General features: G+C 36.2%; 1 protein-coding gene across 7 annotated transcripts in view; it reads right to left on the reverse strand.

Moving 5' to 3' along the window:
* CLASP1 (cytoplasmic linker associated protein 1) overlaps nt 1-16,462 on the reverse strand; it is a 349,545-nt gene that overhangs the window by 67,747 nt on the left and 265,336 nt on the right. For all 7 annotated transcript variants that reach the window (XM_027854750.1, XM_027854751.1, XM_027854749.1 and 4 more), the window contains 2 exons: nt 13,560-13,638; nt 13,103-13,246 (listed from right to left, as the gene is read on the reverse strand). In XM_027854750.1, coding sequence (XP_027710551.1) covers nt 13,103-13,246; nt 13,560-13,638 — 223 coding nt within the window. The remainder of the gene's footprint in view (nt 1-13,102; nt 13,247-13,559; nt 13,639-16,462) is intronic.

Here is a 16,462-nt window from a genome sequence, read left to right on the forward strand (position 1 = left end):
GGTTGAAATTTGTTGTCATATTTTTAATTTCTTTCCCAATTTGTTCCCCCAAACCAGCAACTTAAGTAAAATCCTTTACCTCCCCCAAAAACTTTGACGGAAGCTATGATTCAGATTGGCTAAAGGATGAACTTTTTTTTTTTGGTGAGCAGACTCACAAAATATTCATAATTAAGAAAAGTATTCTGTAAGTTAGCTTTATTTTCAATAGGTCTAGAAAACCTATGGTTTTGGATACATGTTTAGTTTCTTTTAGGTAACATAGGGTATGTAAAGAAAATGTGGAAATGGCTGGGATTGGGTGCGCATGGAGGAGCCTGAATTTAAGAGGTGGTTTGTCTCTTCTAAGACATTAGAAGATTTTGTCTAAGGCTATAGAGATTTTAAAGAAGAAAAAGTAGTTTTGAAAGAAAAGGATAGGAATTTTATTAAACATACTATCATCCAGATTTCTTTCCTCATAAAAATCTGGGGTTAAATCCCTTAAAGGTAGGATCTGTAGTTCATAGACATGGAATAAGAGCTGGGAGGGACCTTAGAGGTCATCGAGGTCAACCTCCTCATCTTATACTTAGAGAAACTGAAGCAAAAGGGCTCTGTGACTTGATTTAGGTAACACAAGTAAGAAGCCAGAATTTAAACTCAGGTTCTCTGCTCTTTCCAGAATGCTTTAAAAAAAAAAAAAGAAGAAGAAGAAAAAAAAGAACAAAGTGCCTTTAGACATCAAAGTCACACAAATGGGATACCAGGAAGGTACTGTGCAACAAAAAATGTCACAATATGTACCAAAAATGAATCAGTTAATTTTTTCAGACTTGATTTAAAACATTTGACCACTTTTGTTTTATCAATATAAACGTCCTTGAGACATCTGATATTTTGCTGGCCCAAATCCATGTGTTGTACACCTTACTGGTGGGTCAGTATTCCCTAGTAAAGTCACCCTCCCTAGGAAGTATAGCAATGATAGACAAGTACAAGATGTTCCTTTCTATGATTCAGCTAATTCTTGATCACTCACATAATAATTAATCAATGATTCTTAAATTTCAGAATACCATCCTTACCTAGTCATTTCCTCCTACCACTGAGTAAGCATATGCCCAAGGAAAGCAAATCAGATTTAATAAGAACAAGAATTATAGTTTGCATGTTTTGTCTAAGAAAGAAAAAGAAAAAGAAAAAGAAAAATCACATAATCTCCTAAATCCTAATCTAAAATGTAATTTATATTATCGATGCCATGGATCACAAGTAATAATAATGCAGAATAAATGCTGTTTTGGAAAGAAGACTGAGGAAGCTCACAGATAAAATGAAGAATAGCTCAGACATAATCTACTGAAATTGTATCAAGGTATTTGACAAGCTCTCCCAAATACTGTTTTGAACACAACTGAGATTTATGACAGATAAGACGGACAGATCAATAAATAACTAGACAGACAATCATGCCCAAGGTATGTGAATTAATGAAAATATGTCAAAGCTGGAGGAAAGGAAGGCAAAGATAATATGCCTATCAGATTTGTATCTGACACAAAGTAGTAAGGATGGCTACAATAATAAATGACAGGCTTAATATCCAAAAAGATTTCTAATACCCTTGAATAATGGACTCAAGGAAGATTAAATATAACAAGAATAAATTGGACTCAACTCAACACTACTAAGCACCAACCATGCATAAGGCAACGTTCTAGACCTACAAAGATGATAAAGAATAGGTCGTGCCCAAAAGGAGCTAATAATTAAGGAGAGGAGGGCAGTATGACTGCTTTTTACAAAACCTAATGGAAACTTGGGTTCCATTGATGGAAGTGAAACACCAAGATCAAAGGGGATCAGAGAATCCAGAGAAATCTTTTTAAAAATCTATTAAGATATTAGAGTTGAAAGGCACCTTAGTAAGCCATTTGGCCACTCTTTCACCTTATGGATGAGGAAAATGGACCAAAGATCACTTACTCAAGATGATACAGAAACTAAGCAGCAGAGCCAAGACTCAAACCCATAACCTGCTGACTACAAAGCTAGGGTAGTAGAGGCTGCAAGACTAATACGATCTGACTCAACAATCATTTATTAAATGCCTACTACGTGCAAAGCATTGTGGTAGGCACTGAGAATACAAAGACAAAATGAAAAACAGTCCTTGCTATCAAAAACCTTACATTATCCCCTGATGGGGATATTGTAGAAAGGATATCTGAATTAAGAGGGAAGTGAAAGAAGGCAGCTTCTAAAGTTCTTCCCCCAAACATTAGTAAGTACCTATGACTTGCACAACATATCATACATGACAGGCAGTGTGGAGTAGTGGCTAGAGAATCTTGCAGTAAGGAACACCTGGGTTCAAGTCTGACATCTGACACATACTAGCTGTGCAATCATAGGCATGTTACTTAATTTCTTAGTGTCCCAGGCAATTTTCTGGTATTATAAATTACAGACAAGTTGATGATTGGTAGTGGTAGAGATATTCTACCTAGACAGTTCTTTACACAGATAAAATCACAGGCCTAGGCCAAATAAATAAATAGGAATCCAAATGAAAAGAGCATGCAAAATTAGAAACTGAGAAGACGAATATAAAACAAAGCAGTTCAAGTCCTCCATGAAGTTTCAATTTACTATGGTCAATAAATGTGTATACATGATATAGCCCAGAATGTGATAGGGTGTGTATATGTGTGTGTGTGTATATGTATGTATATATGCATGCATGCATATAGCGTTCAGAGAAATATAAAGTGGAAGAGAACACTTTCAGCTTCTAAGACTGTATGAGAGCACATCAAGAGACTCAAATCAGAAGATTCAGTGCTAGCTCTTCATGAAAGGCAGCATGGCAATGTGGAAGGAATTTGGGATTTGGAGTCTGGAGAGCTCATCCTTAATCCCGCCAGTAATTAGATATGTGATCATGGCCTATCTTGGCCTGTTTTCTAATCTGTACAACGAGAGTCTCTGACTCTTCAAAGTTACTAACCATCAGCTCCAGTGGTCTCTTCTCAATCCTCATCCTTCCTGACAGCCCTCAGCTTTTGAGGCTGCTGATCTCATCTCCTTGATATTCTCTTCCCTCTAGGTTTTTGGGGTACTGCTCTCTCCTGGTTCTCCATCTACTCAGGCTCCTTTGATGGTCTCTTTATTTAGGTCCTGACCACAAAATGTGGGTATCCCCCAAAGTTCTACCCTGGGCCCTCTTTTTCTTCTCTCTCTATACTTTTTTTCCTTGGTGATCTCATCAGCTCTTATGGATTTCATTTTTAATCTCTATGAAGATGACTTTATTTATTTATCCAGTCCTAACCTCTCTCTTAACCTCCACTATGACATCTCCAACTACCTACTGGACATGTAGAAATGGAGAGACATTTTAAAATTAACCTATCCAAACATGATTTTATTAACTCCAGTAACTCGATTACTTCTGTGATCAAATATAAAGTCTTTCATAACCTGGTCCCTTCTAACATTTCTGATCTTATCATACTTCCCTCCCCCACACACTCTAGGATCAAATGACGCTGGCCTCTTCTGTTGTTCCTTATACAAGACATTCCCTTTCCTGACTGCAAGCATTTTCACCGGCCATCCCCTATGATTGCAATGTTCTTCCTCCTCTCTGACTCTTGGAGTCCTCCAAATTTCAGTTAAAATTCATTTTCTGCAAAAAGTCTTTCCAGATCACACTTAATGCTAGTGTCATACTACTGAGATTATCTCTAATTTATCCTGTCTACATCTTGTTTATAGTTATTTATATGTTGTTTCCCCCACTGGACTGTAAGTCCCTTAAGTGCAGGGACTCTTTCTGCCTTTTCTTTATCTCTTGTATTTAACACACACATATAGATATATATATATATATATAGATATATATATCTATATAGATATACAGCACATAACTAGCATTTATTAAATGCTTGATGACTTAACTAGGTGATCCCTAGCTTTTCTTCCAGTCCTTAAATTCTATTATCTGAATCCTTTGAGCTCAGGTCCCAACTTCTCTATATCTTCTTTGACCCCACAATGAATGTGACTTTTCACTCATGTTTCTTATATCACACACTGTTGAGGCCAGTGGTGTCAAATTCAAGTAAAAACAGAATTCTGCAGCAGCACATTGACTTAGAAAACCACAAATTATTATTACCTATGTTGTACTGTACTTTGATTTACTTTGTTAAACATTTCCCCAATATATCTTAATCTGGTTCTGGCCGATGGTGATCTTTGACACCTCTAGTCTAAAGCCCTACTTCTTCCTCTTTATTCATCTTCTATACTGTGTGATACTTGTTTGTGTAAGGCAGGGACTATGCACCTCTGTATCCCCAGTGCCTTGTACAAAGGAGCCACTTAATAAATGTTTGATAACTTGAATTGAATTTCACTATTTGTTGCACCTAATTAATTAAATTTGATTAGAATTCGATTTTAATTAATTAAAATTGATTAAAGTTATCTTTGAATTTTCCTATGGACACAAAGCCAAATGTCCAAATAATTTATGTGGGCATTTCGTAGGAACAACCACTCAAATAGAATAATGTAGATAAGGCTGCAAGCAACCTTTAATTTTATATTTGAATGACTTTCAAAAATCAACAGACTTTCTTTCCAATGAAGGTTTTTCTAATCATCTATTAGAAGGAAAGGAAAAGAAGTGGATTTCCTTGCTATCTGTCCTCCCAGACCCACCACTGATTGTCTTCTGGAAACACCTGCAACACTTAGAGCTGAACCATAGGTTCTGACATTTGACTTTATGCTAGCTGCCCTGTTCTCTGTTTTCTGTGCACTGGATCTCCCCTAGTTCTTTTGTCTATCCCAGTGCTGGGGGAGATAGAGAACAGTTGTTTTCAATAAATAGCTTAAGGTAACCACAGTTTATTAAGCAATTCCAGATGACTCACACTAATTGAATGATGGTACTGATTATATAAAATAGTAGATAATTTCAAAGTTATTAATATCTGGTTCTCAAAATGAATGTAATGACTGTATGGAACACAAGCCAACCTACCTAAATTTCATCTATCCTATTTTAAAAATTAGCTTAGTGAGAAGATTCTGGGAAAATGGCAGAATAAGTCAGAAAATTCCAAGCTCTCCAGATTTCCTTCACAGACAAGACAAAATAGCTCCTCAGGGCAAACACAGAGCGCTAAAAATAAACAAGAGTTAGGACAGATCAGTGGTCCTCTTGGGAAAATTGCAGAAGATCAGAAGAAAAATCCCAGGATCAAGGTTTGGTCCCTGTGAGGAGTAAACACCTCCAGGCTAATTCTGTGGAAACAACAAGCAGTGAGCCCTGGGGTTAGCTAGGGTGGGAGGTGGCCTCAGCCCCAGCCACAGGAACTTTCACCTTCTGGACAAAGTGGGGAGGCAGTTGTCTGAGCTGGGGAAGATTGAGGGAACCTCTGCTGATAAATGCCAGCCCCAGTCATGTTGCCAGACATGCCACCCTGGGTGAGAAGGAACCAGCACATGCCTGGTCAGTACAGAACCAGTGGGGCGGGGACTCTGCTGGTTGTGGGCACTTACAGGAGCACAAAATTCTTAGTTTCAGTTTCAAGCTAGAGGGGAGAACTGAAGGTGGATCTGAGGCCAGAGGCACCATCTTCCATACCAAGAACTAGAGGTGATTACAAAAAATAAACTGCTACAAATGGGAAAAAAAAAAATGAGCAGGCACAGAGGAATCCAACCATAGAAAGTTACTATGGAAATAGAGAAGATCTGGGTTCATCTTCAGAGGAGGATACTGAAGGAAAAACAGCCTATCCTACCCCAAAGAATAATGCCAAACCTGCCCAAAAAGAATTCATGGAAAAACTTAAAAAAGACCTTAAAAATAAAATGATATTGAGGAAAAATTAAAAGAAAAAAAAGAACAATACAAGAAAAATAAGGAGATTATGAAAAGAAAGTCAACCAACTAGAAAAGGAGATCTAGAATCTTAAGGGAGAAAACAATTCCCTGAAAATCAGAATTGGGCAAGGGGAAGCCAGTGAAGTAATAAGAAACCAAGAAATAATAAAACAAAATATAAAGAATGAAATAATAGAAGAGAATGTGAAATATCTTATAAGAAAAACAACTGATCTGGAGAATGAGCTGGACAACAGTTCCAGAAGAGAAAACATGAGAATAACTGGACCACCTGAAAGCTATGATCAAAAAAAGAATCTTGATACAATAACACAAGAAATAAAGAAAATTGTCCTGAAGCATTAGAACAAGAGGGGAAAGTAGAAACAGAAAAAAATCTACCAATCAACACCTGAAAAATTCTACAAGGAAAACGTACAGGAATATAATAGTCAAATTCCAAAACCCCCAGCTCAAAGATAAAATATTAAGAGCAATAAGAAAAAAAAATTTAAATATGGTGGTGTCACAATTAGAATCACACAAGACTTAGCAGAGGTTACATTAAAAGACCACAGGTCTTGGAAATTATATATCAAAGAGCAAAAGAACTGGGGTTGTGGTCAAAAATATCATACCCAGAAAAGTTAAGCATAATCCTGAATGAAAAAAAGTGGACATTTAATGAATTGTCACACTTTCAGTATTTTGTTTTAAAAAAACATGAATTTAATAGAAGATTTGATATATAAACTCCAAGAGAAATATTAGGTATGTATCAAAGACTAATTACAAGGGATTCAATAAGGATGGATTGCTTACCTTTTCTACGAGGAAGTGTTAAACATATGCCTAAGATTGTATTAGTGGGGTGGAGCCAAGATGGCAGAGTAAAAGCAGTGACTTGATTGAGCTCTCCCCCAAACCCCTCCAAATACCTGTAAAAAATGGATCTAAACAAATTCTAGAGTAGCAGAACCCACAAAAAGACAGAGTGAAACAAATTTCCAGCTCAAGACAACCTGGATGGTTGACTGGAAAGGTCTGTTGTACCTGGCTGGTCGGGGAGAGGAGTACAGTTCAGTATGGGCCCCACAGGCAAAGAAGAGGCCCTCAGGAGACTGAATCACTAGTAGCTGTGGCAGCGTCCAGACTTCTCAACCCACAAACACCAAAGACAACTTCGAAGGTCAGTAGGAAAGGTCTCTTGGACCTGGGTGAGAGAGGAGCTTGGTCTGGCCCCAGTCCTGGCACAGCCATGGGTGGTGGCTGCTTCTAGAGCTCTCTGCCCACAGACACAGGGGAGGTCAAGCAGCTGATCAGAGGGGGATTGCAGGGATCTTTTTGCTGGTGCTGAGGCAGGATTCTTTCGCTTTGCCTGTACTTGGATCTGGGTCACAGTTCTGGGTGGAGATCCTGGGGTGAGGAGGAGCATTGGTGTGGTGGAGCTCGTGGTGGCAGTGGAGATGGAATCCTTCTCACAGTTCCAAGGCAGAAAAGAGTGCTTGTGGTCACTCATAAACCAGAGCACAGGCCAAGAAAGGAGTAAACACCTTGCCCCTTATCATACCATCTTGAAAGAACTGAAAATTTACAGGTCCCTAGAAGTATCTCTGAAAACAGCTGCACAAAACCCCCAAAGCTTGGGATAGTACATTTTCCAGACTGGAAGCAGACCCCCACCTTAACAAAGAGTTTTAAAAGGCAAATAATTGGCTGGGATCATGAACAAGCAGCGCAAAAAAAGTCAGACCACAGAATCTTACTTTGGTGACAAAGAAGATCAAAACATATAACCAGAAGAAGACAACAAAGTCAAAGCTCCTACATTCAAAACCTCCAAGAAAAATATGAATCAATCCCAGGCCACAGAAGAGCCCAAAAAGGATTTTGAGAAGCAACTAAGAGAAGTAGAGGAAAAACTGGGAAGAGAAGAGTGATGCAAGAAAATCATGAAAAATAAGTCAACAGCTTGCTAAAGAAGACCCCCAAAAAGTACTGAAGAAAATAACATCTTAAAAAATAGCCTAACTCAAATGGCAAAAGAGGTCCAAAAAGCCAATGAGGAGAAGAATGCCTTACAAAGCAGAACTGGCCAAATGGAAAAGGAAGTCCAAAAGCTCACTGAAGAAAACACTTCCTTAAAAATTAGAATGGAGCAAATGGAAGCTAATGACTTTATGAGAAATCAAGACACTGTAAAACAAAACCGAAAGAATGAAAAAATAGAAAACAATGTGAAATATCTCATTAGAAAAACAACTGACCTGGAAAATAGATACAGGAGAGATAATTTAAAAATTACTGGACTACCTGAAAGCCATGATAAAAAAAAAAGCCTAGATTCTTATTAGTAATTGGGTAGTTCATAAGATTGGGGTAAACCTGAGTATAATATAATTTTAAAAAGTAAAACTATTTAGGAACAGGTAAAAAGAGTAATTATTTTATACAAATGAGATCAGAAAGGAAGAACTGAGCCAGAGGAATTAGATAGGGGAGAAGGGCTAGTAGTTCTGGACCCCTACTTTTATTGGGAATGGGTTTAAGAGGGTACAAGGGTAGAAAAGTCTTCTAAATTCAGAAAGAAATAAAAGTCTAAGGGGATAAGGAGGGAGGAGAGGATAAAGGAGAAATTTCTAGAGGGAAGAACGAGGGATTAGGATAAGGTGGGGTAATAGAAGGGTGTTTAGATTAACAGGAATGGGAGAATAAGGGAGGGATTCTTGGAGGCCTGGGGTAGGTTAAGTAAAAGAGGGCAAGGTAGCAAGTAGAAGTAAAGTAGAAGAGTCAGGAGGGATAGAAAATAAGAGATACACACAAACATAAAATAAAGATCAGGAGTAGAATTCATTAGGGAAAAAAGGTAGGGATGTTAATCATGATCTCAGACAAAGTTAATGCTACAATAGATTTAATCATAAGAGAAAAATAGGGAAACTATATTTCAGCCATATTAATCAATATTATTTTAGACCATTTAAAAACACTAGACAGTATAAGGATGGAAAATTGTTATGGCATAGGAAATGATGAGTTGGTAGACTTAGAAAAATATGGAAAAATTCAGACTTACAAAAGAAAAAGTTATTCACATTATTCACCCTCAGAGAAACAGAGGACAAATAAGTATGATCTTGCATAGATGCATATGAATGTATATGTCTATATATGAATATGATTATAGTTATCTATGTGTAAGTGCATGTAAGTGTAAGTGTTTATGCTATATACATGTATATATCTTTGTGTGTGTATACGTATGTGTGTATATACACATATGTGTATGTATATATGTATGTATGTATGTGTATACCACATAGCTATCCCTGAAAAGTATTTATTATAAAGGCTTTCTTGAAATGGAACTTTACTGCTTCATATTTTGAATCCTCTCTTAATTTCTGTTGTGCACATGGCAATGCTTTTTTTGCCTTCTTTTCTTATTTTGTATTTAAGTTTTAGAGGCAGCCAGGTGGTACATGAATAGAACACTGGCCCTGGAGTCAGGAGGACCTGAGTTCAAATCCAGCCTCAGACACTTGACACTTACTAGCCACGTGACCTTGGGCAAGTCACTTAACCCTATTGCCTAGCCAAAAAAAATCCCCAAAAAACAAAAACAAAAAAAACCCCCCAAAAACAAAAAACCACACAAGTTTTAATATTTAAGTTTATAATATATTTCTTTTATTTTCTTGAGTATTTAAGTTTAAAATAAATTAATTTTTTAAAAAACTGGCTTAGTGTTCACAACTCTATCAGCCGAATTTATTTTTATGTGTACGTGTTGCATTCCCTAATAGAATGTTAATTACTGGAGCTCAGGTATTGTTTTATTTTTGTCTTTTCATCCCCAGAATCTATAGTCAGTACTTTTAAATAGGGAGATAAGCTCTGTGTGTGTGTGTGTAGTTTGATACCTATTTACTCTACCAGTGCAGTTAACACTGAAAGTACATTCCCATATTAGATAGTTTATGTCCACACACACAAGCATGACTACACCCCAAACATTGGTAGCTGAATGATACTTTGGCTCATTTATCTTTTGAAAATATAACTATTCTTGATAGCCTTCAGAAGAAACTTGAATTTACTTTAATTATAATTTTGTTAATACAGCACAAGTCACTAACTAAAGTAATCAAATAAAATACCCTGGTTCTAGTTTTTCAGGGGCTGGTGGTAAACAAAATGCTCTTAGGGTACAGCATTAGGTTTTAGCAACAGATTCATGAGTCAGTATCGCAACCACAACAATATTTTTGTTCTTGATGTACTCAGAACAAAGTATGCACTTGTTCTTGCTCGTGACAATTTAATTAATTGCTGCACAGAAGAAAAAAAGAAAACACCATGAAAATATTAAACCAACTGTGACCTTTCCAATAAAGCTGTGTTAACTGTTTGATCTCAGATCTAGGATCACATTTCCCTGTCCAGTCCAAATGGCAAAGAAAGTACAAAGACTTTCTTTTAAAGTGTCACTTCCATCCATGATGATAAAGACATTGTACATTCAATTCTGACCTATTAGCTTCATTTTCTGAGCATCAAGAACTATCACTTCCTGGAGACTGTGACATGAGGGCATACTGTAGAGATCATTCTCCATTTCAATTCTAGGAAGAATTACCACCACCCATCCCACTAACACTACAATTATAAAGTAAAGTACCCTTTTGTTTCCCAAAGCATTTTTGTTTCTATTATTTCAAATGATCTTTACCATAACTCCCCAAATATATTGGATAGGTGATACTATCCCTAAAGAAACTAAAATGTATTAGGAAGCCACTGGACTTTGGACATTTCCTATGCCGCAGTCAGAAGAACTATGCAGAAGTCTCAGGCTCCCACATGGCTGACCTTGGGCAAGCCACATAAGTTTTCTGAACTTCAGTTTTCTCATCTGTAAAATGGGAATAATACTACTTGCACTCTCTAGGTCAGAATTATTTTAAAGATCAAATTAGATAATATACATAGAGCACTGTATGTGTGTATACACATATGAAATTGTTATCACACCCTTTTTTACAGATAAGGAAACGTGCAAAGAGGTTAAAAACTCCTCTGTGGTCAAACAGTACATTAGTGGTAGTACTATAATTAAAACCCAGTTATTCTGATTTATTATTCTCCAATTACCAGTTTCAAATTTCCTATCTTGGTAATTTTTAATCACCACAGAAGCTTTAAAAATCTAAACAAATCCATCGGCTATGCTCAGAGTAAATTTAAAAACTGAAAGTTTCCACATAATGAATTATATTATGTCTCCATTAGTATGACACTAGTTTAAGAATATTATTTAAAAATTCAGCCATAATTTTTATATTCACAAAATATGGATATGCAGGAAAAAACTCAGTTTGACTCCTTCCTCTAAAACTTATTAGTTAAGTCATTTAAGCTTTAAACTTCCTCATCCGAAATACTGTACAACATAAGGTTGTTTCAAGGGTCAAATATGAAAAATCTATGTCAAGTGTTTTGTGAACTGTAAAGACCTACATAAATGTCTGCTATGATTTTTAATAAATTTTTAATAATATTAAATGAGTCAGGGCATTGCCAAATATCAATTACATTATGGATATCACATGGTCCCTCTGTCTAATTAAATTTATAATTCTGAGTTTGGTTGGGAAACACATTCAGATTAAAAAATAAGTCACGAAGAAACTTTCCATTAAAGAGCTGAAGAGTTAGGTAACTTTGATTTATGCCACACCAAGCCTAGACTATCATGTTATCTTCAAATATGAACAACCTATATGTAAATATAAGCCATACCTAGATAAGCACAGAAACATTTAAAATCTACACCCCATAAACAAGCAGTAGAAAGGTCTTGTGCAGAATTCTAGCATACCCAAAGCACTACAAGAGGCCTACACACCTAGGAAAATGGGAATATGCAAAATTGGGGCAAACATAAAGGGCATGGGAGCACCTTCAACTGCTTTGCCTTGGGTTAGTCCTGGTCTTAAGTAAAATGGCAATTTAGTCTTTGATGTGGTCTTTGAGTCTAATGCCTGCATTCTGTGAAGGTTTTGCAGGACATTAAATTCCTTAAACTCTGGCACTATCATTTATTGCCCAATTCTTCCATCTAAGAATGTGTGAAACACCTACTAACTTCTAACAAGTCTCAAGACCAAAATATCCCAAGCCCCCAAACCAAACCAAACCAACATTCTTAAGTGGAAATGAAAGCTTTCAATTTGTAAAGTATTGTGCTATTTTGGAGTGCTTCACAAACCTGGCCCCTGAAATGACACATTTGTTCACGTATGTATTCACAAGTCACTATTTAACCAGTTTTCTTTTTTTTTTTTTGGCATATTCATTTGAAAATAAAATTACCTGGATGTGATGTCAACTGTATATGCAGAAGGATTAATACAGAGAATTCGTGTTATGCTCAAAAACCTCTAAGCCAATTCTATCAACATTAAGCTTGCAAAGCAACAAAATTTAACTGATCTTTGCCATAGGAAGCCCACTTTGATACAATGCAAAAGACTTCATTTGGGTTATATGTGAAAACGCTACGCTTAAAGGGAGTGTTGAGATGAAAATTTTCCATTTTACTTAATTATAAAACCGTTTCTCTTGACCTACAAAATAACCCCACGAGGCAAACAAACATCTAATTTGTAACTGCATTGACTAAAGTACTCAGCTACAAAGTTAAAACATTATCATAATATTAAGGTTAACTTTCCCTCCCCCACTCCACCCAATTAAAGATTTGGTGTGTTTAAGTATAGTAAATAATCAGAAATTTTCCTTCTTTGGATCATTTCAACATTCTACTATAAAACTAACCAATATGTTTTATTATCAGATACCTGAGACCAGATTACTAGAATACTACTTTCAAAAATATATGACACAAAACTGAAATAAAAAAGAAAACACACACACACAAATACACATACAAATTCTGTGTGTAAAAACAATTGTTTGATTTCTTTCTTATCTTGGTTAACAATGAACAATCTTAACTGGAAAAACTGGAAGTAGATATTTGAGAGATTAATAGATAGCTGTTGAACAAGGATGACATTCAATCAGTATTTTGGCCTTCAAGAGATTTTTAGAAAACAGTAGTGGCCATTCACTGAATGATCATTTTTTAACACATACCTATGGAGAGTCTGACATTTCCATATACAGACTTTAGCTATTTTTTGAACATACCTTTCTCACATCCGAACTCTTTGGTTCTGTTGTCCAGGTTATAATTCTTGAAACAGCAAGCCTTGTCTCACTAGAGTTTACAAAGTCTGTTGGATCCATCTGTCTGGCCAGAGACTCAATGTATTTCAGAATTGCAACCTTGACCTGCAAAATTCAATTGTGGCAAACCTTAAGTGTACAATCTGGAACTCATAGTAAGATTTTTTACTTGTCATATTTCGTGCAGTGACAATATCTAGGGAGATTTAAAAAGAATTGGTCAAATAAGGAATGATGAAAAGGGTCCTTTATTTTTAAACATAAGGTCATTTAGTTTTATTGATATTATTATTGGTATATTTTGTCCCAAAATACTGAACAATAAATTTATTAGCATACAAACATTTATAGTTCTTGTGTAGAAGTTAGGTATAAAGGCCAAATACTTAGGTATTTTATAACAAACATAGTAACTGACCTTAAGGTTTGGCGTTTGTGTCTGATCCACAATGAATCTCATCAAAATGTTAAACTGCTGATCAAATGGAAAAGAATCCCTAGACAGATACACAAAATAAAGAATAAGAATGTCCTGTCATGAAATAGGTTTACACAGTACAATACTATCTAAACAGACATAGGGCAAACAAAATCTGCATAACACAAATTATTTCAAGAATGTCTATGCATCATTTGAGCAAAACTTAGTTAGAAGTGGAAGTGGGGGAGAGACCATCCTAGCAATAACCTGCTAGCACAGAAGAGATGAAGGAAGAGATACAGAGGGGCTCAATTTCTTCCACAACAATGTTTTACTGAGTTTATCTTCTAGCCTCTGCTTATCTGACTCACCTTCTGATGTGGGAACCTCACCTTGTTTCCCAATTAGACACTGTTACCTTTTGAACCAGCCTTTTCTTCTGACCCCATCCTATCATGTTCCTGGGCTGACCCCTTGACACTGACCTTGGCCTGATAATTGTTTAATTATTTGTTGTTATTTTGCACAACCATGCCAGAAATGGACTGCTTGGCCAGAGAAGCCTGGCAACATTGAGCCAAGTTATATACTCTGCTTTGTCGCCAGATCCTGGCCCAGAAACCTAAACCTCTAGGGACAGAGACTTTTCTGTACCTTCACTTACTCTCCGATAAACCACTGTGTCTCTTGCCTAACTAAGTGAATTATAGTCATTCTTCAATGTCTCATTTGGGGGTTGAGAGAAAGTCCTTAATTCTTGAATATTATGCTAGCAAAGCACAAACACTGAAGGGGCTTAATGAGCTCAAAAGAACTTATGATACATTTGTGAAAATCACAGAACCCTAAAGCTAAAGGGGACTCCAGAAGTCATGGAATTCAACCTCCTCACTTTGCAGATGAAGAAACTGAGGCCCAGAGAGGTGACATGGCTTGCCCCAGGTTCACATGACTCTCCTGTCTATTTGCTGTCAAAGGACCACCTAGGCCCGGTTCAAAGAGGCCAATCAATAGTAGGTTTGCAGTAAGATGGCTAAGTTTGGTCACAGTAGACTAGATCCTAAAATAGTTAATGGGGATGTGAATGGCATTAATAGACAGAATATCAACATATGAGGAAATTGAAGGAGTAACTTTTTTCATTTGTATGACAGGGATGGGACCTCCAATTCAACCCGAAGGGCAAGACATTAAAAATAGGAATTTTTATTCATTAACTGATGCTAAATAATTGAATGTTAAAAATTCACTTAGAAACTAAAGCCCTCTTCTCCAAAGCAGATGAAGTAAATGACTGCTACAAATGGCACAATCCTTTTCCTCATCTATCTTGATTTTCAAAGCTCTGAAGACCATCCCTAAAAGAAAAAGGTGGTTTAATCACCACTGGTCAAATCAATCCTTAGTTTCTCCATTGATGACCCAAAGCAAGAAGTGGAGGATACTGCAGCCTACTTGTAGTATGTATACTAGCTATGAGGAAGTAAGGAAATCAGTTTTCACAAGTCACAAACAGAATTTAATCTCACTACATCATAAAGTATATATATGGTCACAATTAATTTGCTAACAATTCTATTACTCACATTCACAGAAGTTATAAAATAGCTATGGATCTATACTGCCAATCAATTTTACAGAAGATAACATGGTATAAGAAAATTGGTAACTCTGTTTAAGTCAAATCAGTGGTATATCAAGCTCTGGATTCTATTTCTGAAAGTAGCACACAGTGTCAATTGAAAGCAAAAGATTAATAATGTGTCTTGAATATCCTTAAATTATATACTTTTCTTGGTAATCTTGTCAGCTCCTATGATTTCAAGTATTTTGCTTTCTCATACCAAGGCACTTTAACACACATTAACATCCATAGAACAACCCTTGGAAGCAGGAAGGACAAAGACTGTAACTAGAGTAGAAGCTGACCATTTAATCTAACCTCTTCATTTAATCTTAGAGGAAAATGTGGCTCAGAAGAGTTAAGTGACTTAAGTAGAAGAGTTTTCATTTGTACTGAGGTCTTCTCACTCAAGTGCGACAGTTTTTTGTTTTTTCAATACCATGATGTTTTATTTCGACTGAAGAGAAACACATTTTTTAAGCTTTGGTGTACAAGAGATAGAAAAAAGAATAAAACTATAACTTCTACTTAGAAAACACTCATAGTTCTAAAGTATCAAGCACCATGGTGGGGGATATGTATATGGGAGGAGAGAAAAGGCATCTATTAAGTGCCTTCTATGTGCCAGGAACTGTGCTAAGTATTTTACATACATCACTGTATTGCCATTTCCTTATCATAGTATAATTAAAATTAATTCTATTAATTCTATTAATAACATTTGTCATTGTTTTACAGACACTATCTATACTTCTTTTCTGTCGATTTTACAAATTTGTTTACAGATTTAAGGATGAAAAGAAATTAGGCTGTCATAACATAAGACTGTCACTGATGGAAAGAACACTGGGGGATTGGGGTTTGAGTGCCCAGGTTCTGCCACGAAATAGTTATGTGACCTTGATTCATTCACACATTTCACTTCTTGTAGCCTCGGTTTCCTCATATGTACTTCAAGATCTTTAAGATGACCTTCACCTCTAATATTTCATGAGGTTTCCTTATATCAGATGGATCATGACTTTGATGCTAATGAAATGCTAAGAAAACTGAGGCTAAGTAAAAGGTTTCTTGGATTCTCTTTGCAACCCTTGCCTCAGAAACTACTGCCCCTAATTTTGCAAAAGAGAAAATCAAATATTCAGTAATGATTCTATGAGCATGGAAAACATACTAATCAATGCTGACTATGGCACCATTTGCTCCAGTTGACCAGTGAGCCATTCAGAGGTTCAACAACTGCAAGAAGAGTCTCCCTATAGTATGTGGTGGTATT

Source organism: Vombatus ursinus, unplaced genomic scaffold (assembly GCF_900497805.2).
Source record: "Vombatus ursinus unplaced genomic scaffold, bare-nosed wombat genome assembly UNPS02010548.1, whole genome shotgun sequence".
Lineage (NCBI taxonomy): Eukaryota > Metazoa > Chordata > Mammalia > Diprotodontia > Vombatidae > Vombatus > Vombatus ursinus.